Source organism: Stylophora pistillata, chromosome 11, assembly GCF_964205215.1.
Source record: "Stylophora pistillata chromosome 11, jaStyPist1.2, whole genome shotgun sequence".
Taxonomy (NCBI): Eukaryota; Metazoa; Cnidaria; class Anthozoa; order Scleractinia; family Pocilloporidae; genus Stylophora; species Stylophora pistillata.
In genome coordinates, this window is record NC_142529.1 from 30,540,713 (window position 1) to 30,563,654 (window position 22,942).

At 38.9% G+C, this 22,942-nt stretch overlaps 2 protein-coding genes and 1 pseudogene across 8 annotated transcripts; 2 read left to right on the forward strand and 1 right to left on the reverse strand.

The window, feature by feature from the left end:
- Positions 1-2,907: 2,907 nt before the first annotated feature.
- On the reverse strand, positions 2,908-6,874 carry LOC148721140 (uncharacterized). Its single transcript, XM_088738519.1, has one exon. The coding sequence runs from the start codon at positions 6,857-6,859 to the stop codon at positions 4,283-4,285; it is 2,577 nt and encodes an 858-aa protein (XP_088594645.1). The 5' UTR covers positions 6,860-6,874; the 3' UTR covers positions 2,908-4,282.
- Positions 6,875-9,546: 2,672 nt separating this feature from the next.
- Positions 9,547-15,272, forward strand: LOC148721141 (uncharacterized). 6 transcript variants are annotated; one of them, XR_015993215.1, is made up of 5 exons: positions 9,547-9,569; positions 12,435-12,540; positions 13,652-13,692; positions 14,256-14,308; positions 14,886-15,272. XR_015993215.1 is itself a non-coding variant. In XM_088738521.1 (4 exons), the coding sequence occupies exons 2-4, from the start codon at positions 12,437-12,439 to the stop codon at positions 15,053-15,055; spliced, it is 327 nt and encodes a 108-aa protein (XP_088594647.1). In that variant the 5' UTR covers positions 10,296-11,432; positions 12,435-12,436; the 3' UTR covers positions 15,056-15,272. The 6 variants fall into 6 exon arrangements, 4 of the variants coding, with proteins under 4 accessions (XP_088594647.1, XP_088594646.1, XP_088594648.1 ...); XR_015993214.1 differs by lacking the exon at positions 9,547-9,569 and adding an exon at positions 10,237-11,432; XM_088738521.1 differs by lacking the exons at positions 9,547-9,569; positions 13,652-13,692 and adding an exon at positions 10,296-11,432.
- Positions 15,273-19,055: 3,783 nt separating this feature from the next.
- Positions 19,056-22,724, forward strand: LOC148721142 (uncharacterized; annotated as a pseudogene). The gene is made up of 3 exons (XR_015992960.1): positions 19,056-19,192; positions 20,221-20,283; positions 21,427-22,724. The product of XR_015992960.1 is annotated as an uncharacterized LOC148721142 (transcript).
- Positions 22,725-22,942: the final 218 nt, after the last annotated feature.

Here is a 22,942-nt window from a genome sequence, read left to right on the forward strand (position 1 = left end):
AGTCTAATTTTGTATGGACTTGACAATTTTTCGTAGACTAAGTACTTTATCAAGGTTACCAATAGTAACATTCTTCACAAAGCTGTGAAGGATATATAAATTGGCTTATTATGTACATACCGAGATTTACGCGCCAAAAAGCACCGAGATAAAAATAGTCTCTTTGCGTTAAAGGAGCCAGTTTATTGGTCATACAATTTTTTTTCACTAGTGAAAAACAACGTATCGACGCTCTGATTGGCTTATCATTATTTTCACTAGTGAACGAAACCGTGTTGCTCGCTCCCGCTCCTCTTGACTGACAAATAGCACATTTCTAAGAGCTTAGGCACAGTTTTCTTTAGAAAGATGGCTTCAAATCAGACTAACTGTTTTCAGAGCCTAGATTCATCAGTAGAAGAGTTCATAGACGGACAGAAAAATGAAAACACCAAGAGAAAGACCAAACACCATGTCGCTCTGTTCCATGAATTTCTTGTTTTGAAAGGCGAAACGACACAAATGGAGATAGGGGATTTTCACTTCTTTATTTCAAATTTTGAACTTCCATAGAACTATTTCAACATATTTTCAGGATGTCTTAATTTATTCTACCTAGTTCTGCCTTTTAACGGCATTTTCGCTTGATAATTTAGACCTAAAGAAGTATTTTACAAGGAAGCCATTTCAGAGCAACTCCCGAACGGCGGCTTGACCGCGCGTTGCTTTCCTTTGAAAGAAATAAAGATATGTTCACCTCTGAGTTCTGTTCGCTTATGAATCTCGGTATGCGAACAGAACTCAGAGATGAACATATATTTCTTTAAACAACAACAAACATATGAAACATGTTTACTGCGAAGGATCGTGCTCATATACATATATTTCTTTCTTTCAAAGGAAAGCAACGAGGCATCTGAGTAGTCCAGTGGTCACTGCGCTGGACTCTGGGTCAGATGGCCCAGGTTCAAGTCCTGGCTGGGGCTTGACGTTGTGTCCTTAAGCAAGACGCTTCACTTACATTGCTTCGTCTTCTCGGATAGGACATAAAGCTGGAGGTCCCATCTCCTGCACCTATCAATTAGTTAATTTCGGCAGGGAACATTAAAGAACCCACATCACGAGATTACTGTGATGTGGTCTGGCCTGTTTACTGGGAATGGGGGGAGGGGGCATCTGTAAAATTTCTCCTTTGTTAATTGTAAACTGCTGCCGGCAGTCAGGAAAAGTCCCCCGCACAGTGTTGTAAAGCGCATTAGAGCATTTACATGGAAATGCGCTATAGAAATTGATCTATATTATTATCTATATTATTATGCATATAGTAAATGAGTTACTTAACGGTCAGTTCGCTCGTACGATTTTTATTCACTCGTTGTGTAAAAGAAACTCACTCACTGCCCTTGTTCGTTTGTTTTACACAACTTGTGAATAAAAATCGTATGCGCTCACCAACCATGAAATAACCTATAATCATGATCACTTTATTATAACTGAAGTGTACCTGCAGATTTTACAAGATGTGGTATATTTGTATAAATGTCATCTATCAGAGTATGGTAGTCTGTAGTATACTGGTTAATCAACTGTGTAATATATAGACTTAGCCAAGCCAAAAAGCGGAGTTCCCAAGTTCGTAATATTAATGATAACAGAAAAGATGTGCATTTGCCAAGACTTGCCTGAGTCACCCCTCCCTTCGTTTTAATAGTCTCCCCTGCCCTACCCGTACAATCTGAAGGCACCTACGCACGTTTAGTCAGTCACGTGACGACCAAAGGATAAGAGGTTGACCATATTCCATGGGTATGCGGCTCTGCCCCACACGCGCTTCGGAGCCCCGCTATCAAGTGACCTTTGCGAGTACTTCCCGAATTAATCGAAGACAACCAGACAATCGATCTAAAGCTCCCGCCGTTTTTTAAGCCTTATTTTGTATACTCATACTTATAATCAATTGCAAGCTGCGGTAAGCTTAGCCCCCTGCAAAGCAGCAAACCCGAACAACGAGATTAAAAAGATATATTATGAAGACTTACCTGTTGTGTTCTGTAGGTTACGAAGAACGAACCATGAAAGACTCTAACTTCAAAACAAACGATGCCAGTGTATTCGCCAGGCTACATTCTGAACCATTTCCGCCGAAGATCTTCAGTGTGGATCTTTTCCTATTTCCATATAATCCTTTAAAAATCTTGGCGTACATTTCGCAAACCTTCGCCGTGACCTTTGAGTGGAATACACCTTGGTATATTCGGCGGGTCGGGTGGCTCACTTACGCCAACAGAATACAAATCGGTCGAGCGTCGATACATCCAAGAATAAAAGCTATAGCCAAAGAAAAAAGCCATTTCTCAAGGAAGTCAACTCACTTTCAGTTCAGACACGACTTTGGCACTCGCACGATGTACATTAATTTGAGCCCGCGATAGTCCCCCGTTTACTTTTCCACCGGTCATTGGCCCAACGAAGAAAAAAGTTCACAGGAATCGACCAAGCGCTTTTTTTTCTCCCCACGATCCCCCAACACCTCCAATACTCATAAATATACGCATTCACTCGTAAAAAGGAATTATCACTCTAAAAGTATCACTCTAAAATGAGGAAAAAGGACAATCTTAAATGTGTCCTCATCTGGTAGGCAACAGGTTGGAGTAAGGCAATCTGTTATGGTATATATGCCTCACAGACTTGCTGATTGTTGTTAACCGAGCAGAAAACTGCATTAATTCTCACGGATATGTGGCAATGTTTTATGTAACCTCATTCCAAAAGAATTCTCATCTTCCTTTGAAAAATGGAGATAGAGAAACCTTGGAATGAAGTTGGGGTGTATGTTTTCATTGAGTGGTTTGGCAAATGTGAAATGGCTTAGTGTAACTTTGGTGTGCTCTCTGATTCCTGAAAAGTCTATTTAATTACATTGGCTACGAGATCATAATTTATTAAAATTAAAGTTAGGTTTTTTTAAACATTTACTCATAAACCTTTACATTATCAAAGTGCACTAATATATTATACTTTTTGAGATCCCTGAGATGTAATACATGTACTTATATTAACCTAATTCTCACCAATGCACAGTTGCTTCGAGAAAAGTTGTTGGAAAAAAGTGTAAAAGTGCACGAGGCAAACCCGAAAGGTATTGGGGGTAGTTTTCAAATCCCAATTCATTGACCTCAAGGTTTCTGAGAAATCTGAGAAAATGCAGTTGCGAGGGCACGGCAATGTGGATTTGATGAATTTATGTTTTCATTTCACTTATTAAAACTCACTGATTACCGAATAGCCAAATTTTCTTTTGAGATTGACGCATGCACTTTTGCCCTTTTCGCCCACAACCTTCCTCAAAACAGCTGTATACTTATACGTGTTCATTTGGTAGGCATTTCTCACTTTCTTATTCCATGTTTGTACATGTGTAAACTCGTCTAAATACTTCTAGCTTTTCCTTTTTAAGCCTTAAGTCAAGGTAATACTCAACTAGTCCGCTGTTTTCAGAGTTCTTTCGTCCACGTGAAGAACCTCAACATATACACAGTTCCTCCCTTCACAAAAATACAGCTTTTAAGTGAAGATGATGTTTGCAACCATTCCAGAAACAAAATAGCAACTTAAATTGGGTGATACAATTTAGGTATTTTGGTTGTTTGTCTTTGCCTGGCCCTGCTAGTCCCCTTGGTTATACCAGGTAGCCACTTCTCTAATTTCATTGATCAGCTTGAATGAGTATTTTAGGTAAGAAAGAGTTCATATAAAGATTGTTGTTGTGTTATTGTTAGATATATAATTAGCCAAGACACAGTAAAAAAAAATGTAATAATAATTGCAACCAGTTCAAATGCAAACGAAAAAAAAAAAGAAACAGATAAACTATGCAGCCGGAAGCAAGCGCGGTCTTGAACGCCCATCAACGATTATCTTGCCTGCAAAAACACAGCCTATCACGAGTCTCAGATAGCTCAGTTATAGAGTGTCTGCAGTACTAATCAGGAGGTCATACTATTGACTCCATTTTGGAGCACTCAAAGTTCTTTTTTCCCCTTACGCCTGTGTCATGCACTGAATAACATCACCTTACACTTAGAAACACGTTCATTCAGAAAAAAGAAGCTTAAAATCAAGAGCACGAATTTCTTTTCATTAAGAGGCAAAACGTACTTTTTGTGCTTTTTTAAGTCCTATGTGAACGCGCATCATTTGCGAAACTAAAGTACATTACAAACGCAGTCAATTTACCGGCAAGTAAATAACCAACAATGTCACTTCTCCAACTAATGGTTCAGTTCAGTCTGGAGCTATATCATCCACAGCCTGGGTCGTCTGCACTCGCGCTGGTTGAGGTGGTTTGGAGAAAACGACGAATGAACATGCGAACGAGCTGTGTAACTCCACCAGCTGGAAATATGTTGTTTACATCAAAACCATCCTTATTCGATGGATCCAGCAGTCGATTGACTACGGCTGCTTCATTCCCTGGTACTAGGTCTTCGTGCCTCAATATGTACTTGAACGTTTCGACATCCTCGCGAAATGCATGAAGCATTGACCGCCTCATTTCCAGCTCGGAATTAAGGCAGATCCTGACATACGCATTGCTCCAGCCACTTCTCAACATTTTAAGGAAACTTTCAGTCTGAAAATTATGGCTTTCCATCATTTCTTTGAGATCTTCTACCAAGGACTTTTCAAGAGGATCACGGATTTCATCACCGTTTAAAGCTTTTTCCGCTAACTCTTTGACGACTTGGAGGTACATGTCTTGCATGTCATGGTATCTATAATTTGGACGTTGGTTGCCACTTTGCTGAGGGCTCTGCAATACAGCGTCTGTCGTAACTTCTTTGTTTCCTTGGTTATCATTGAGGCCTCCCAGTTCAGCTGCTCTTCCAGGCACCGCTCGCTCGCCATCTTGATGCGATTCACTCTTTTTAACTTGCTTCGTATCTTCTCCATTTTGCTGGATCAAAGCTTCGGCAAACTCCACTGGACTTTCCATGATCTTCTCCACCATCTCGGCCAAGGCTGCCAGATTTTCGGGCTTGTCGATGTAATCAACACCAAAAAGGTTGTAGGATCTTACGAAGAAATGTCGTAAGTCTTTGTCTTTTAAAGCTTTTAGCAGGTTTCCGAGGAGTTTCATCATACACTCGGCTCTCTTGCTCTCGGTCCACATCTCGGCGCCAGTCTCCTCTATTGTTTGCAAAAAGAGGTTCTTGAGGTGGAATGACACCAAACCTTCTGGGCTGGAAAGATAAGCAAGGTAAACCTTTTTCAAACAACGGTAACAGTCGCGTTGGATGTCGTTCATCTCTTGGCTTAACAGGTACTCTGCATGAGAAAATGAGATTCTGAAGTCGCAATCTGGATCTTTACTGTACTTTGGAGGCTTCACAACCAAGTGGTAGCCTTCTTTAATGATCTTATTCACCAGGTCACTGGAAGGCCATTTTCGCTCTATTTCGAGCCAATCTCGTGCAGGATTCGGCCATCCCAGAGATCTTAAGGCTAGCACAAAATCCACTCCCATTTTTCGTTTAAAATGGGCTGTGTCGTCTTCAGAGGGTTCTTTGACTTCAGCTTCATTCCCGAATAAATGGTCAATTAATCGCTTGAAATATTTTCTTGCTTCACTTTCTCCTGTCTGATCGTCTTTTTCACTTTGAAATGCGGTCTTCTGTTTTGTTTTGGTTTTATCTTTATCTTGCTCGCGATCTTGTTTTGCCTTAACGGTGTTTCTTGTCAGGTTATTCGCATCTCTGTTAGTTGGTTTTTCAGGCTGAAGTTTGCTTGGACATCCTGTGAATTCCATGGCATGAGAAGGGGTGGACTCTGAGTTTTGAATCTTAAGCGTCTGGGTATCGTTGCTGCTTGATGGCATGACTTTAAATCCATGATGGATAGTTCTTGTTTTACTTCCGCCTTCAACTGCGTTACACTTTGGTGGCGTGACGCTTGAATCATCAGGACACATCACATCCGCCCGACTTACGTTTACGTTTGGTGATTGGCTTTCAGCAGCTTCCACAAGGGCTCTGAATTTTTTCAGTGCATCGCTTGATATCACTTTATTGATGTAAGCTGGTAAGCCTTCGAGAATACCATCAGGGCCACGTTTAGACAATGACTCCTGTAACCCACTGACATACTCTAGGAGGTCGTCCAAAGCTGCGGCGTGCTCCCTGGTATATTCGACTCCCCTCATCGAGCATAGCCCACTAAAGAACCATTCCAACTCAGGGTTGTTCAAGCAATCCACCCGCGTCGACTCCGTCATCCTTTGCAATTGTTCGAGCATCGTATCACCCGAGTCCTTGACATCAAGGGTGAAAGCTGGGCCTGTTTTCTTGTTCTTCCAATTCACAACGAACGGAAGAGGGTTTTTGGGATCATTCTTTGATAATACTCGCCCTACAGACATGAAATAATAAAAAAATTCAAAAGATTTGCTGCCATAGATTACGGGATTGAAGTTCTTCAGTGCTGAAGTTGCCAGGTATTCAGTGCCTTCTACAAGGCACGACTGCAAAACGGGATGATCGCGTGCTCTGATCCTCGCATGTAATGGATTTTCCAGTAAATGATCGACCATTTCTTTGTTAATCAAGAGGGCTTCCGAGCTTGGGAACACCATGACGTCGTTATCCCCATAGTCATCGGGTGAAACACACTTTAAATCTTCAGCTGCACTCCCGTAGAGTCTGACGGTGACTTGATTCTCATTAACTCGCTTGAAGAGTTCCGTCACCAACTGTAAGAGTGCACCATGGAAGTACTTATTATACTTTTTGAGCAACTCAGCCTCTTTTCCTCGCTCCCCAAGTCGTTTGAGAACAGCGTTCAAATCTCCTTCATCCACTTGTTGTCTTGCCGAAGTCATTTTCACTCAAAAATGAAACAAATTCTAACTGAAATTTTAAGTTACCGTTATACGACATTATCTAATTGCCTTCGGTTTCGACTCATAAACCTTTCTCTTTCGACGCAATTAACCTTCCTAACCAATAGGTTTCTTTTGAAAAGTTGGAAGTAGAATATGATTACTTCATTTTCCGTTACGCGCTTTCTTTCGTGGTCAATCGTTCGTGTTATCGACCGTCCATCCCATAACACACGAATAATTCACTTCCCAAGTAAAAGGGCATCGAACTTTAGGGTATCAAAGTAGGTCTGAAAAGTGTAAGGGCATTTGGATTGGGTGCCGTATAACCAAAACCAGAGTTGTCTGAACGGCCGATCAGTAGAAAGGGAAATGTCATTGGGATTAAGTAACTTAAACATTACCCAAAGGGGCTAGTCATTATCCATAATTGGAGAGGGTGTAGGATTTTTGAGGATCACATGGTTTTCGGGGGAATGGAAAACAGTCGTCGCCAACTTGATATGAAGAAAAATGGATAATCGACTGACACGACAGTGAGAGGGGACGTTTAAGTATTTTATTTTTTCGTAACTATTGTTTGCACGACCCCACCAGCAATGCTGATTTTACTTATCGTGCTAAAATAAAGTTCTCACTCACAATTTTCCAAGCTCTAGTGCTGCTTGCACGCTTCGAGGCCAACGACGATAAACGGCCCGTTTTGTTGGTTATAACTCAACTTACAAGCATAGAGGATCAAATACTCGCACTTGAATCTCTTGGTTTAAAAAAAATTTGCATCCGTTTGAACGGCTTCGGTCATCCGTTCGTCGAAATCAGCAGCCCGTTCGAACGGCTTGGTCACCCGTTGGTCGAAAACATCAGCCCGTTCGAACGCCTGGGTCATCCGCTCGTTGAAAACATTAGCCCGTTCGAACGGCTCGGTCATCCGTTTGTTGAAAAACATCAGTCCGTTCGAATGACTTGTATTGTCCGTTTGGAAGGTTCATACTAGTAACGCCACCCGTTTATGGTTAGCCAAATGTTGCAAAATTCAACAACTTGCATATTTATATTCAACAACTAATATTTATGCTCAACAAAATATATTTTTATTCAAGAGTTTACAGTTATATTGAACATTTTATGATATTGATGTTCAACGACACACATTTTCTTTTCATATTCAACCAAAATTATTTTCATTCAACAACAATATTTAATCAACTTCAATAATAGTAAAGTAATAGTAAGTAATAGTAATAGTAATAGTAATCAAAGTTTAATGTCTTTACGTGGGGCATGGTTACCCATATTGCCCGAGTCAGAGGCTCATGTATGAAACGCAAGACAACAACCCACCCATCCCACCCCAGGGGAGGACATCCATCGCACAGTAATCTCGTGCGTGGGAAATTAACGTCTCCTACCCCTAACCCTGCAGGAGACGGGACCTCCATTTATTCGTCCCTATCCGAGAAGACTAGAATATTTAAACCATTTCTTGATGTTATAGAAAGGCAGCATATTCTTCTCAATTATTTTAAGACCTTGAGTGTTGGTCCGGCCGGGGCTCGAACCCTCGACCTCCCGCACATCAGTCCAGCGCTCTATCTATTATTTTACTCAACAAAATTAATTGTTCAACTTCAGTCCAAACGTTTTACCCAACAAAAATGATTACTCAACTTCTACCATGCATAGTATTTAATGACATACCTTCTATTATGACTAAGTGTTTGAAAGTTCCCGGACATTCAAAATATCGTCATTTAACAAAATTCCCCGCGCCTACCGCCGAACTACCCCCAAACATGAAACCCATTCCCTTCTAATACAAAGATTATGGACTGGAACTCGATCATTCAATTTGCGCCAAAAATCAAAATGGCAGCCATAACACTAGACGAAGATTCATTCTTCAATTGCTTTGAGGATGTAATAAGCTTGTTAAATGTTTGTGAAGAGGGAGAAAACAGTATTTCCCGACCATTGCTGTTAATTTATTATTTTATTTCAGATGTCTACCAAAGGGAAAATAATCCAATCAATGGTCATGAATGAGGTCATTTCAAAGTGTAAAATGGCTTTGGATCAGTTCAGAAAAGGATTGATTACCCTTGGTGTTCTTGATGAGTTGTCAAAGCACCCACATTTGTTTGAGAGTGTGTTCACCTTTAAACCTGTTGAGCTGACACCAGAGATAGTTAGAGAGTATCTCAAATATCCAGATGAATTAAGTGACCAAATTGAGTAACAGATATACTGCTAAGTTAGTACAGTTTGGAGTATTCCTTAACCCCAGTTCTGTCAATTTTCGGCACCAACTGTGGAACAAAACCCTTAAATTTCCAGCAACCTCAGTCAACTCTCCTTCGCACTCGTTTACAATCAGTAACACGTTTTCGACAAATTTTGCCGCTGATTCTAAGCAATTGATCACCCTCTCCATAAATGGTCGGGAAATACTGTCTTCTCCCTCTTCACAAACATTTAACAAGCTTATAACATCCTCAAAGCAATTGGAGAATGAATGTTCGTCCAGTGTTATAGCTGCCATTTTGATTTTTGGCGCAAATTGAATGATCGGGTTCCAGTCCATAATCTTCGTATTGGAAGGGAATGGGTTTCATGTTTGGGGGTAGTTCGGGGGTAGGGCCGGGGAATTTTGTTGAATGACGATATTTTGAATGTCCGGAATCTTTCGAACGCTCAGTCATATTAGAAGGTATGTCATTAAATAACTATGCATGGTAGAAGTTGAATGATTGTTTTTGTTGAGTAAAAAGTTTGCACTGAAGTTGAACAATGAAATAAATTTTGAGTAAAATAAATAGCTATTGAAGTTGAATAAATATTGTTGTTGAATGAAAATAATTTTGGTTGAATATCATATGAAAAGGAAATGCGTGTCGTTGAACATAAATATAAAATGTTGAATGTAATTGTAAACTGTTGAATAAAAATATATTTTGTTGAGCATAAATATAAGTTGTTGAATATAAATATGCAAGTTGTTGAGTCTTGCAACATTTGGCTAACCATACCCGTTTAATGAAAATAAATTCTTACGTTTGAGTGGCATCAGTCATCTGTGCTAATGTTTACAAGATTTGTCCAACTTCATTGGCATATTGTAAAACATCGACTGGATTGGATTTGCAAAACATGGACTTGATTTGTAAAACATGGACTGGATTTGTAAAACATGGACTGGATTTGTAAAACATGGATTTGTAAAACACGGATTTTTAGCAACCAATTCGAACACTGAAAATGATGCGTGTTTAATTTCTTTCTCGCGACCTTCTTCACTCTTTTTCACGTGTTTGCCGAGTACTCACTTTTCACGTATTTGAGTTAACTGAAAAAGCTCGGTCCAGATACGTACAGTTACTATAACAAGTCTGTAAAACATTTCAAGTATATGGCGCTTAGATAGACTCCAGTGTTTTATTCATCTTTAAAGCCCTGGTCAAACGGCGCATGATAGTCGATGATAGTTGATGATAGTTGAAGCGCGCGCTTCCGTTTGACCACCAACTATCATGCACTATCATCGACTATCACCAACTATCATTCATTTTGAGTTTGTTCAAATTCTTCATGATAGTCGATGATAGTTTGTTTCGTTTGACCACGCGTATGATAGTTCATGATAGTTTTTGGTCAGCTGTTTTCCCCGAAAATCGGCGAGCTCGTTTAAAATGGTCATCAAAGCTCCTCGCGTGGCTCAGCTTTAGCTTCAGAAATTCGTTTTTATACGCAAGATAGTCATGAGAAAGAAAATATTGAAAACCAAGAATCTGGAGAAAGCGTCAACTCGCAGGAATTCGAGGAGACACCGCCGAAAAAACAGCGTTTCACTAAACGTTCAACGGCGAGATGAAGTAATGACCTGATATTACGTCTAATAGACGTACATTCCTCCAACAAGTCGATTACTAGTAAGCAAGCTGCCGCCCTCTTTCGTCGTAAATTCATACTTCAACAAGTTTGTTTGTCTCACGCGAAGCCATGTTGGTGTTCACATTTTACGCGGAAAGAGCCTGGAACTAACTGCTAGCGTGACTTTGCTCGCGCGACTGCCGGTGAATTATCATCAACTATCACGAACTTTTTTGGCCGTTTGACCATGCGAATGATAGTTAACAACTGTAGCGTTGCAGTTGTGTCTTCCGTTGCAGTTATGTCCTCACAACTAATAACCAATAGAATGTGGTTTTATTTCTTCCAATCAAAAGGCGTTGTGAACGTGTCTCTTGCTTGTCACTTCCCAACTAGGGGAGGGACGCAATGCAAAAATATTAATTTTAAGAAGATCGTTAAGATTTCCGCGCTCGAAGGTTAAGAATTTCACGGGATACCCTTGTTTCATGAGCTATCCTAGGTGTCGTTTGGGACACTTTGGATTGGTGAAAGATTAAGATTCTGGTTGCGTTTTTAAGTGCGAATTATTGGCGAAATTTTCTTCGATACGTTGGAAAGCTTAGGCAGACCAGAATTTGACGTTGCCTCGTGGCTTCGATTCCCTTATTAGTTTGGAGTGCGTTGGTGATCGAAGTTATGCTTTTCTATCGGAACTAGTACGGTAAGGTAAGGTTTCGGTTGCACTTCATGCTAGTATTTTTGTCAAATTGAAATATTACAACCATATTCAAAGATCGCGTTCAAGTTTCGGGCTAAATACTGTCAGATGTATACCGATAAAGCGTCCGAGTAACTACTAACCTGGATTCATTGAATCCTTCTGTGTCGAGGGATGATTTTTTATTATTATTATTTTGTTTGGGACATGCAAAACTAGATGATACATAATTAAAAAACGAGACAGATCTCCGTGTTTCAATGACCGAAAATTTGTAATTTTCTTCCAGCCTCATTATAAAATTATTATGTTGCATGTAGCAATCTCATAGTGTCTACATTGATAGTTATTATGGAGACAATTGAAGACATGTATTCATTGTAATTGTATGGGACTACGCAAAAATTCAACCTCTGGTATGGTTGATGTCAAACATCATATATCCTGGAAAGTTAACTCACAAACTGTTGACACGTATGATGAAGATCTGGTATCTTTTATAAAGGATAGGGTGCTCTCTCCCATGCTCTCCAGCAAGAAACAGTTGGGTTACAATGCATTAAATCATTCTCTTTGCTCGCCCAGAAGAGGACAGATTTGCAGCAAAATTGCTCTTCACTTAATAATATGTGCTTTTTCATTGAAATCAGTGGCTGACGTAAGCCACTTTCTTTCTTATGATCTATTTAGAATAAAACCCTTTGAACTAAATCATAAGGAATATGATAATAATATGCAGGTTATATGTTACCACGCTTTACATACTTTTTCAACTTATGTGTTTCAAATATTGAAATGAAATAAATACTAATTCATGCACAATTGAATACTTAATTCAGTAGAGACTGTTGCCTATTATTAGCAATTATTGCTCCTACATGTGTTAGCAAGAACTTGGTCTTGTTGGCTTTCATTGTGAGCCTTTGGTGATCCATATATTAGGGGAGACACTCGCTGCAACGAAAATACTAATCTTTTCACCCTTACTTAATTTCATTCATACAGGCATGGATGACAACCAGCAGCAAAGCAAAGTAAACAAAAGTGCCAATGAGGTGGTAAGCTCCATTGTAAACATTTTCTTGGAAAATTATGCACTAGCTATAAAAAGGTAAATGTTGTGATTAATTTTTGTCCTTGGTGTAAGCATAATTTTCCTTTGGTTTTGTTAATGATATGAATGAAAATGCATTCTGTGTAAAGAAAGATAAAATATATCTCCTAGAGTGTAAGTTATGATGAGATGATGTGTCACCATCAATTTGGCCTCTATTAAAAGTAAAAGAATTAAACTAAGGATGAAACTGAACCACAGCATACCTATACTAAACCCTCATTTTAATTGTATCAATATTATTATTTTTTGGTGTTCACCCAATAGATTCAATCCACTGACAGACAAAGATGGCACCTGTACATTTTACCATTACTCTTAGGATAAGGCACATGTAGAAAGCAATATTTCACAAAACAACAACGTATGCAAGGTTTAAATTTTTCAGACCTTTACTGCTTGTTTTTATGAGTGGTTCCAGGATTTTCTAGCACAAAGAGTTCTGGTTGAGTGTAGCAGTCGCCATATTTTTCAGTATGATGGTTTCACAGTAACTGTTGTATGAAGTAATGTACCCTTCTCCAATATTAATTTTACAAACTTGTCACTGACAAAGAGCTAGTTCATGATTAGACACTGATCATTTCATTGATTGCCATATTTATTAATAGAGGAATTGTGGGTTGTGTGTGCTTTTAAAGGCAGTAAATGGAGCTACGTTATTGGTGGGAACATGGCAACGAGAAAAACATGAATAAATGAGTGGAATGAAAAGCGTTCGTTGATCCCTGTGGGATTTAGACTGCCGGTTTGAAAGATGAGCTTTTGTTCAAGATTTTTACGGCTCTATTCGCTCTGACGAAGGGCTAACGCTCGAAACGTCAGCTTTTGTAATCGTCACGGTGGCCAATTTACCATTTCAACTTTGTTGATATATCCAAATTATTACAAAATTAAAAGCAAAGAAAAGTGAAAAAAAATTGGAGATTAACAGGATGGTATCAAAGACTTGTATAATTTTTTTTTTTGCAGGGGGGTAGTTTTTTATTTTTGAATCAGAGTTTTAGCCTAAGTATGTCTAAGTTTCTACACTTGTTGTTTAGTCTTGTGATTTCTTACTTTAAGAAGTAACTAAAGGTAAAATTTTTTGAATTTTTTTTTATTACAGCCACTTGAGTCTAAATGGAAAGTAAACACAAAATAATGATGGTAAGGAACAAATTGCTTGCACTATAAATTATTGAAAGTAGTCTGCACTCTCCATATTTGTTATTTTTAATTGACATGCTTTGCACAGGCGTTGTGTAATAAGTGTGAATAAGACTGTGCAGCGAATTAGCTCGTGCTGCAGCATCCCATATCCAATAAATTCAATTTAGAAGACCCTTCGATCATTTCACTCCTTATTGGATCTTGACACGTCCTTAAAAGAAAAGTTGCTTGAGACATATTTTTATCGTAAACATTTATGAAGCTTTCTTCTGATATATAGTTTTCTAAGATTTTAGTGAAACTACCGTAGTGTGCAAACAATTTTTTTCCCGAAGGACACCCGCAAAAGTGGGAAGTAACCTTGAGCTTGTGGCATGCGATTAAGTCATATCATAAATCTGCCCTAAAAACGAAAAATTTACATTACTTTTCTAAATTGAAATGAATGCTTTGATACACAGTGGCTTTAGCCTCTGCATATCCTCTTATGTTTTTCTCTGAATACCTGGGAGCCGAGCAAACTGGTAACCACCCATATTCTCTCGTTCTCTTTCAAATAGGATTGTTGATCAATTTTTGCTGAGTACCATGGCTCAAGATGGAGGACCACATGGTGAGATAAACTAATTTCTGCTCTGCCATCCTGAGAGGGTTTCTCATACTTTCAGAATAGAACAGAATTTTGGCTAACCTGACAACTCAACAGGAAATCGTCCCTTTTAAATTGAATGTGCTAAGGGAGTTCTTGAAGTTGCTTTGAGGTTTATCACCTATCATGAAATAAAACCAGTGAACAAGGCTGTTATGAATTACACACAACTTCAGATGAGGGTGTCTAGCATAGTGAAGTACTGGTGCATTTCATCCCTGAGAAGCAATCAAACTACTGTTTTCTCACTTATAACATTACTTAAAAATTAATAATCAGCGACTTAGGTGTCAGGCATATCAAAGAATATTGGCACGGAAAGAGGTACTCTCCCTAATGGTTCATGTGCACATTCAAGGGTGAACGTTATTGTATCTCTAGTATGAACATTGGTAGTGATATTTTTGACAAAGGCCATCATTGGACGGCCATGTTTACGGATTTTGAAGGAAGTATTAAACCACAGAGGCTCAGGGCTAAACAGCTTTGTAAAATGTCGTATATTGCTGTTACTAAGTGATACATATCTTATGTTTTGAAGAGCATGTGATTAACATGCACTGGCTGGAACAAGAAATAGTTATGGAAGAGCAGCTGGAAAGAGGAAGAGAAGAACAAAGAAAAAGGGAGGAGCAAACGAAAAGAGAGAAACAAAGAAAGGGAGAAGATCATTTTTCCGACACATACCTATACTTAAGTTATCCCTTTTAAAATTTTCAACCTATATATCTATGTCACACAGTAATTCCTCTTTTTTTCAAATATGTGAAATCATAATCACTTGGAAAACTACTCTATCAGGGACATAAATTTAATGTATATTGTTTCTTTTTTTCTTTTTAAGTGAGGTTAATGGTCTTGTTTATAATAGGACAGCCATATTAGTACGTCAATGTCATCGGAAGACATTAAATATTTGGAAGAGGAACTTAAAACTTGTCCTTTGCTTACATAGATTTTTCTTTTGTGAAGCCCTACTAAGTGACTCTTGATGTCATGTTAAGTCCTCCTTCGGTTCCACAAGTAAATAGGCAGCACGTTGGAATGGGACGACAGTAGTTCATCCTAAATCACCAAGGGCTTCTTTTGCAATGCACCCTTCAATTATTCTGTTAGAAGAGCCTCTACGAAGACGTTCACTTTGCTTGTCCAGCAAAGATAAATCAATAGTTTGCCGTCAATATATGCACTTGCATTTGTGTATACAGCGAATTCTGGGAAAATTTCTCATTGCCTGAAGACATTTTTGACGCTAAATTGACTTAAGTTCCAGGGGTGTGAATAATATGCAGACCCTTTTCAACAATCAGAACATCACAGTGGTGAAACATAACACCAAAACTTGCATACTGATAAATATTTTATGGGGAAGGCTACATTCTCTTTTCCAGCAAAATAATCTCGTCAAACTAAGTGATATTTGTCGAATAATCCTAAGGCTTTGTGCGGGGGATCCTACAAAGTACCGGCTAAAATTATTGACTTCACCCGGGGATAGCCTTCCGACAACTACCCCCCGACCCAAAGTTTTCTTACGCGAATTAAGGGTGCACTTCCAGCGATCTAACTTACAACTGCAGTATATCTGTTTATCCCTATTTCCATGTTTTGAGTGCTTTCGAAAATCACAACAATTTCACAGCTCGTACTCAGCATGTGCAATACATCCAAACTTGACATATCCATTATTAACTGCTTTTTCCATTTTTCACTGAATGTGGAAATTCTCGAAAAAAGGGAATAAATTCTGACAATTTATCCAGCAATTAGAATATATCCTAACATGCCAAATCCAATCTTCACCCCAATTTTCCACTTCTCGATCAACTCTAGAAACACGGGGTTAATTATAACAATTCATCCTACAAGTGGATAATATCATAACTTTTCCATATCCAATCTTTACCCCGATTTGTTCAATTAACTGTAGAAAAACGGGAATCGTGACAATTCGATCGGTTAACATCATGACTTGCCGTGTCCAATCGTTACCCCTACTTTCCATTTGTTCAACGAGTCCCGAGAAAGCCGCGATAAGTTCTGACAATTCATCACGCAAGTGGAATATAACCTTAGTTGCCATATCAAATCTTTACCCTAATTTTCCATTTTGCTTTTCGTTTATTAGAGACAATTAAGGTAAAATCTGACAATTAATTCCACATGTGGGATATGCCAAAAATGGGTAAAATCGGACAATTCATCCGGCAAATGAAACATATTCCAACTTGTTGTGTGTAATCTTTGCCCGATTTTTCATTATTTTCAGAGAATTCTAAAAAAAAGAAAACAATTCATGTCATAAAAAGAATATATTCCAACGCGCTGATTGAATTATAACTCAGTACATCCCTGATTTTCCGTTTTTTCTAATAAATTCCGAAAAAACGGGGTTAATTCTGAAAACTCACCCCATAAGTAGAATACATTCTAAGTTTCCATATCCAATCTTGAACCCGGTCTTCTATTTTTATTTCAATGAATTCCAGAAAAAAAAGGGGACGGTAAGTTATGAGAATTTATACCGTAAGCGGAGTATATCCTAAGTTATCATATCCAATCTTTACCCCAATTTTTGAATTCCTTTTTTTTTTTTTAATGAATCAATTCCAGAAAAACAGGACACACTCTGACAATTCATGCTACAAGGGGATAATACCCGAAGTTCCCAAATGCCATCTCTGCTTCGATGTTCCAATTTTTTTTTTAAGTGAACTCTAGAGAACAGGGGTAAATTCTTAGAATTAATACCGCAAGTGGAATATAACCTACGTTGTCATGTCAAATCTTTCCTGATTTTCCTTTTTTAATGAATTGATTCTAGAAAAACGGGGTAAACTCTGAGAATTCATGCTACAAGCGGATAATACCCGTAGTTCCCTTATGCCATCTTGCTCCTGATTTTGGAATTTTTTTCAAGGAATTATAGAAAAACAGGGAAAATTCTAGTAACTCATCCTCCAAGTCGAATATATTCCATTGACTTGCCACATCTAATCTACTTTACCCCGATTTTCCATTTTTTCAATGAGTAGAAAAACGGGACTCCCACTGACTCGTCATATTCAATCTTTACCCGATTTTCCATTTCTTTTTTCAATAAATTCTGGAAAAACCGAGTAAATTCTGAGGATTCACGCTACAAGTGGATAAGACTCTAAGTTCCCATATGCCATCTTTACCCCGATTTTCCATTTCTTTTATCAGCGGTGAATTCTACGATTAGCGTTAATCGTTAGCCCCTTAAAATAAAGCAATACGCAAATAGCTTAATTGTAATTAGGAGTTTTTTAATACGCCGGCCCGCTTTCAGTTATTGTTAAATAATTAACTTCTATAGAAATTAAAAACTTAGACACAACGCGCTATGTAATGTACCGTTCCTCTTTAATTGTAATCATTCCCTAAAGAAGTCTTAATTGGGGTCGAAACGCGTCCGAAATAAATGAGAAGCTTACAACTATATATAATTATATGGGGAAGAAAGGCGATGAGGACAGGGTGTGAAGGCGTCGAAAAGCTCGGTTTTCCAAATTTTGCTACATATAGTTGGAGTCGGTTTCTACACTTTCACTAACAAATTCTTCGGTTTTCGGCTTTCCGGCTCTCTTTTGCTGCCAGCATTGAGAGGCCAGCTGGAAATTCCCGAATGAACTCTGGAATGGACTCAGGACTGGCGTCTAGACAAACTGACTATTGAGAGCATTATGTAAGCTGTTTCGTTAAGTCAAACTCAAGGCAAATTAAAGGAAGTAATGTTAATCAAAACAAAAATATAAGTGGAAACCATTATGGCATCTACAACGAGTTTCATGCGCAAAAATACATGCACACTTGACATCGATAACGTGCGCGCGAAAACATACAAACGGAATAAAGCGCCGCCTGAAAATACTTGGCAACGGTTGTCAAGTAGATATCTACAAAATCAATCAGAAAACAGCATGGTGATCGGTTAAAAGTGCAAAAATCTTTCATAAAAAAGGGCATACTTGTTTTTATTACACGACTCGGGCAGTCAGAGGGCCAATAACTAAAATCAACCAATCAAAATGCTCTGTTGCCGGTCCGATATTCTCCAAGTATTGGACCGGGCACTGTCCCGAATGGTCCCGAATGATACCGCACTTGTGTCCCTCTGAACTTCAGTCGTATAATAAATCTCTTATTAACCAAGCTTGCTCGGGGCCGTACTGGAAGAATATTGGCCCTCGGTCTTTTTTGTACGGACCTCGCTGCGCTCGGTCCGTACTGTCAAGACCTCGAGCCGATATTCTCCCAGCACGGCCCTCGCGCTTGGTTAATAAGATATATTTATTCCATGGGTGAGTACATTATCAGACCATGAACTAAACTTGTGCACACTGGCTTTACGGTAAATTTGTGCACACTTCACTCCTTTTCAGTTGAAAGGAGTCACCCCTAAAAGCGAAGTGATTTCTATCTTCTGATAATTATTTCAGTTCAGTCTCTGGGAATATCATCCACATGGTGAGACGCCTGCACGTGCGCTGTTTGACCTCACCTCGGTTCCATTCAGGAACATGCGATAAAAGTTTAGACCTACCCCTGTCGGAATTAAGTTAATGGGGTCGATCAAGCTCACCTGATGCATCCAGCATTCGGTTGGCTATAGCTGCTTCATTCCCTGATGCTAGGTTTTCCTGCCTCAACATGTACTTCCACGTTTTGACATAACCGCAAATTGCTAATGTATGTTTTGATTGCTCTTCTCGTGGTCAAAGAGGCCCACGGAGCAAGGAACATTGTCAATGGAGTAGAGATGTCGTTAACACTTTACCATGATGCTTGGCTGGTCATGATAGCTATCATAAGGAAAGGCAAAAGGTATGGCTATACAGTACAGAATGTCAGATTGTCAACTCATTTGTAAATATAATTACACTTAAGTATAGTATAACACATCTTAATCCACTTCACCCTTTCACTCACATGACTGACCAAGACAGAATTTCTCCCTAGAATTTCAATACAATATGGAACAGACAAGTAATGAGAATACAGAAAAGTATGAATAAGGAATCATCACTTGATACAATACCCAATTCTCAAAGCTAACATCACAAAAATTGTATGGCAGACAGTGAAAAGAATTACTAATGAGTTCTTGGGAGCAAAAGGGCTAAGTAGGTGACAGATGTGGACACCTAATGGTTATTGTACTGGCCTCTGTGTTGAGAGGTCTGTGTTTGAAATCTGGCTGGGTCACTGTGTTGTGTTCTTTGAGCAAGACACTTCACTGTCACAGTACCTCTGGAGTACTAGTAGTGAATGGGAACTGGCAAATTGTCATGGAAGCCTCATGAAATGCTGGAGTTGACCTTGTGATGAACTGGGATCTTATCCAGAGGGGAGTAGTACTACTTATAGTTGCTTCTACCTTTGGAATCTGAGATAAGCTGCGGCTGGATGAGCCATTTGGCTCAAGTACTGTCTTTGTTATTAACCTTTTACCACTCATCCCTTTAACTGCCATGATCTGATTCTTAATTCTCCTCTCTAGCTGCTACACATTTCCTTGTAAATTAGTTATAAGACTTTGGTGTTACATCAAGATAACAACTTCTGCCTGATAAGTTTGAGTATTCTCACTACCTGTTTGGTGGATAATTTGTGGATATTATAGGGAAATGTTACTTGTTCATCATGTCTGGGAGTTAATAAGTACATCCTTGGATGCTCTGAGAAAAAAGACAATCAGGGCTTCAAAATGTTGCTCAGAATTGCATACAACACTACTTTTTGGGACCACTCTCACCTAGATGATTAGACGACATGATAAATTAATTTATGCAATTTCTTTTTTCATTTATCAATCCATTTATTACTTCAGGAGCTAGTAGTTGACTCTTAAGACCAGTAGTTCTGTTTGCTCAAGGAAAAGTGGATGCTGTAAATGAAGCACTGTACCCTTCATTGTAAGTTAACCTTATTTTAATAACTATTATTGTTTTGCACCTGATCCTGGAAAGAGGTTAGGGGGGTATATTTAGAGGAAGTGGGTAGTGATTGAAGGGGCTAGGCATATTTTTTTTTTTCTTCCTTGTATTCTTTTAACTTTCTTTTGAGTGGTTTTGTGCAGTGCGAGTGGTATTCAATTTTATAAAAAAACTAAAACTTTTGCGACTTTACTGCTCCTTAGTGCGCTCCCATTTTTGTTATTGCTCCCAGCTATGGACACCTCAGTCTAGTATTAGTAATTTACTCTTAGTAGAAAGGGTACAGAGAAGAGCCACACGTTTTATTGTTAGAAGTCGTACCCTATCCTATAAGGATCATCTTCTTGGGCTTAAACCATTACCACTTATCTAATGGTTGGAGTATTTAGATCTCATATTTTTCTTTAAATGTCTTCATGGACATATAGATCTAACCCAACCTTTTGAAAACTATTTTTCACCTGTTTCCAGTCAGACTCGCCTAGGATGCTCAGCTTTTACCTTTAAACAAAATATGAGCAAAACATCCACTTTTTGAGACTTTTACTTAATTAGAATTATTCCCTTATGGAACAATATTCCAGTTGATGCTAGGCAGTCGGAGTCCCTTGGCTCTTTTAAGTGCAAGCTTAAGGATTTTTACTTTAACAGACTCTTAAATGTCTTTGAAGGTGAAAATTATCGCACTTTTAAAATAATGTGTCCTAAATGTCATTGGATAAATACCCACTCGGTCTGTAGCTGTTAGATTCTAGTTTTTGTCTTCTTTTTGTGTAAGTGTATTAGATTTAGGGGATAGAGGGGATAGGGGAGATAGGATGCTTATTTTTTTTCTCCTTTTTTAAGAGGGTTGGGTTGGTATTTAAACCTAGTAGGGGACTTATGTCCCATTGTTTATATAACAATAGTTTGTACAAATCCTCAAATAAATAAATAAACACCGGTGAGTGTGAGAACTGGGAGGAGGGGGGGTTGGGATGGGTTTGTGCTCTTGCCTTACTTTCCTTTATCCCATCTCCCTCCTTATCTTTGCCCAGATACCACATTGTCCTCTTCTCCTCACCCGGCAGTGGAAGTGCTTGTAAGTGAATGCACTGATTGTCAAGTTTTGACCTTTTTCAGTGTCACCAAACTATCCATGTTTGGAGGTGTTCTCTTCATTGTGGTACAGAACTGAAGCACATGGCTGCCTTCACTTCAGCTGAAGTTCTTCTCAGCTGATAACTTGTGTGGGAGCATTTCTTCAGGTCCTCATACACCTCAGTAACACAAGTGATCCTTTTACCTATGTAGAGAAAGCTGTTGCTGTTGCTGTTGTTCTTATTAGAGAACCAGCTGAAAAGGCAGATACTTCAGATGCTGAGAAGAATAAAAGGCTCTTGTGAGCAAACTCGTGAATGCAGTAGATAGGCTTCCAGCCGTGGAAGTGTATGTTTTGTTAGCAAAGGGATACATACAGGTAGAGGTGCTAGAACAGACGGCTGAAAAGTGTCTCAAAAGGATCTGTTTTAGAGTATTTGAGTTACTTTGCATATTCCTATTCGCAGGACGCCCATGATAAGAAGCTCTTGAATGTTGCGCATTCGATCATTCTACTCTTGTTTGCTATGTTTGATTCTTGTGTTGTACCAGTGTTACCTTTACGGGAGGGGGACTAACGGGATGCTCGTCGAAAATTTTGAAATTTATTCCAGAACGATACCAATGTTGGCGTGGGTCACGCATTCTTTTCACCCCTAAGAGAAAAATCTGGGTTAAAAATGAATTTTTTACCCATGTTTCTTTGCATGCAACCCTAAATGAAACCTTAAACGCTGAAAATGTTGGCGCTTTTTCCTGAAATCCCTAAGCGAGACCAAAATCTGAAATCTACACCCCTAAGTGAGAGGACGGGTATCCCCGTTTGTTTCCTATGGGAGTCCTACCCTCGGGATTGATTTTTCTTCGAAGACGGTCCTTTTTTAGGAGGAAACGAGGGAAACGAGGTGACTCAAGTGAGCATAGGGCGTTACCCATGCACAGATTTTTGCTCTACTGATTATCAGTTCTTCATTTTCCGAGTGGCTGTAGAATCTGTGTTCCTTAGTGCCAACTGATTTTCAAGTATCCTCGATCAACAGTGATTGCGTTGGAAAACGAAATTCGAGTTTTATATTCGTTTTAACAGCAAATGAACATTTCATATCGATAACATGGGACCTCATTGAAAAAGAAAGCAAAAACATGTAATTAAAACAAATTAAGTACCAAATATTTCGACAAGTAACTTTTGTTTTCATTTCATGTGGATATGGTCAAATCTGTTGTAACCAGCCAGTTTCTTCCCTGTCACACTACACAGTAATTCAATTTCTCCCATTGCTCTTGGGAAGCAACCAGGTTAATGCAACCTGACTAGATAATAAAAAGACTGAGTTGGATATTTTATGATAATTTATGACTTGTTCCAAAAGTATTCATTTTCTTCCAATAGGAGGTTTTTAGGGTTTGAACTGACCTTCCCCCCATCAAATCTTAGGTTAGCTTGAAACTTTCCTATTAGGGTTTTGAGAACCCCCTCTTCATCACAATTTACAATGATCTTCCATGGGTAAGGAGGGGGGAGGGGGAAGGGGAGAGGGGGGGAGGGTGTGAGAAG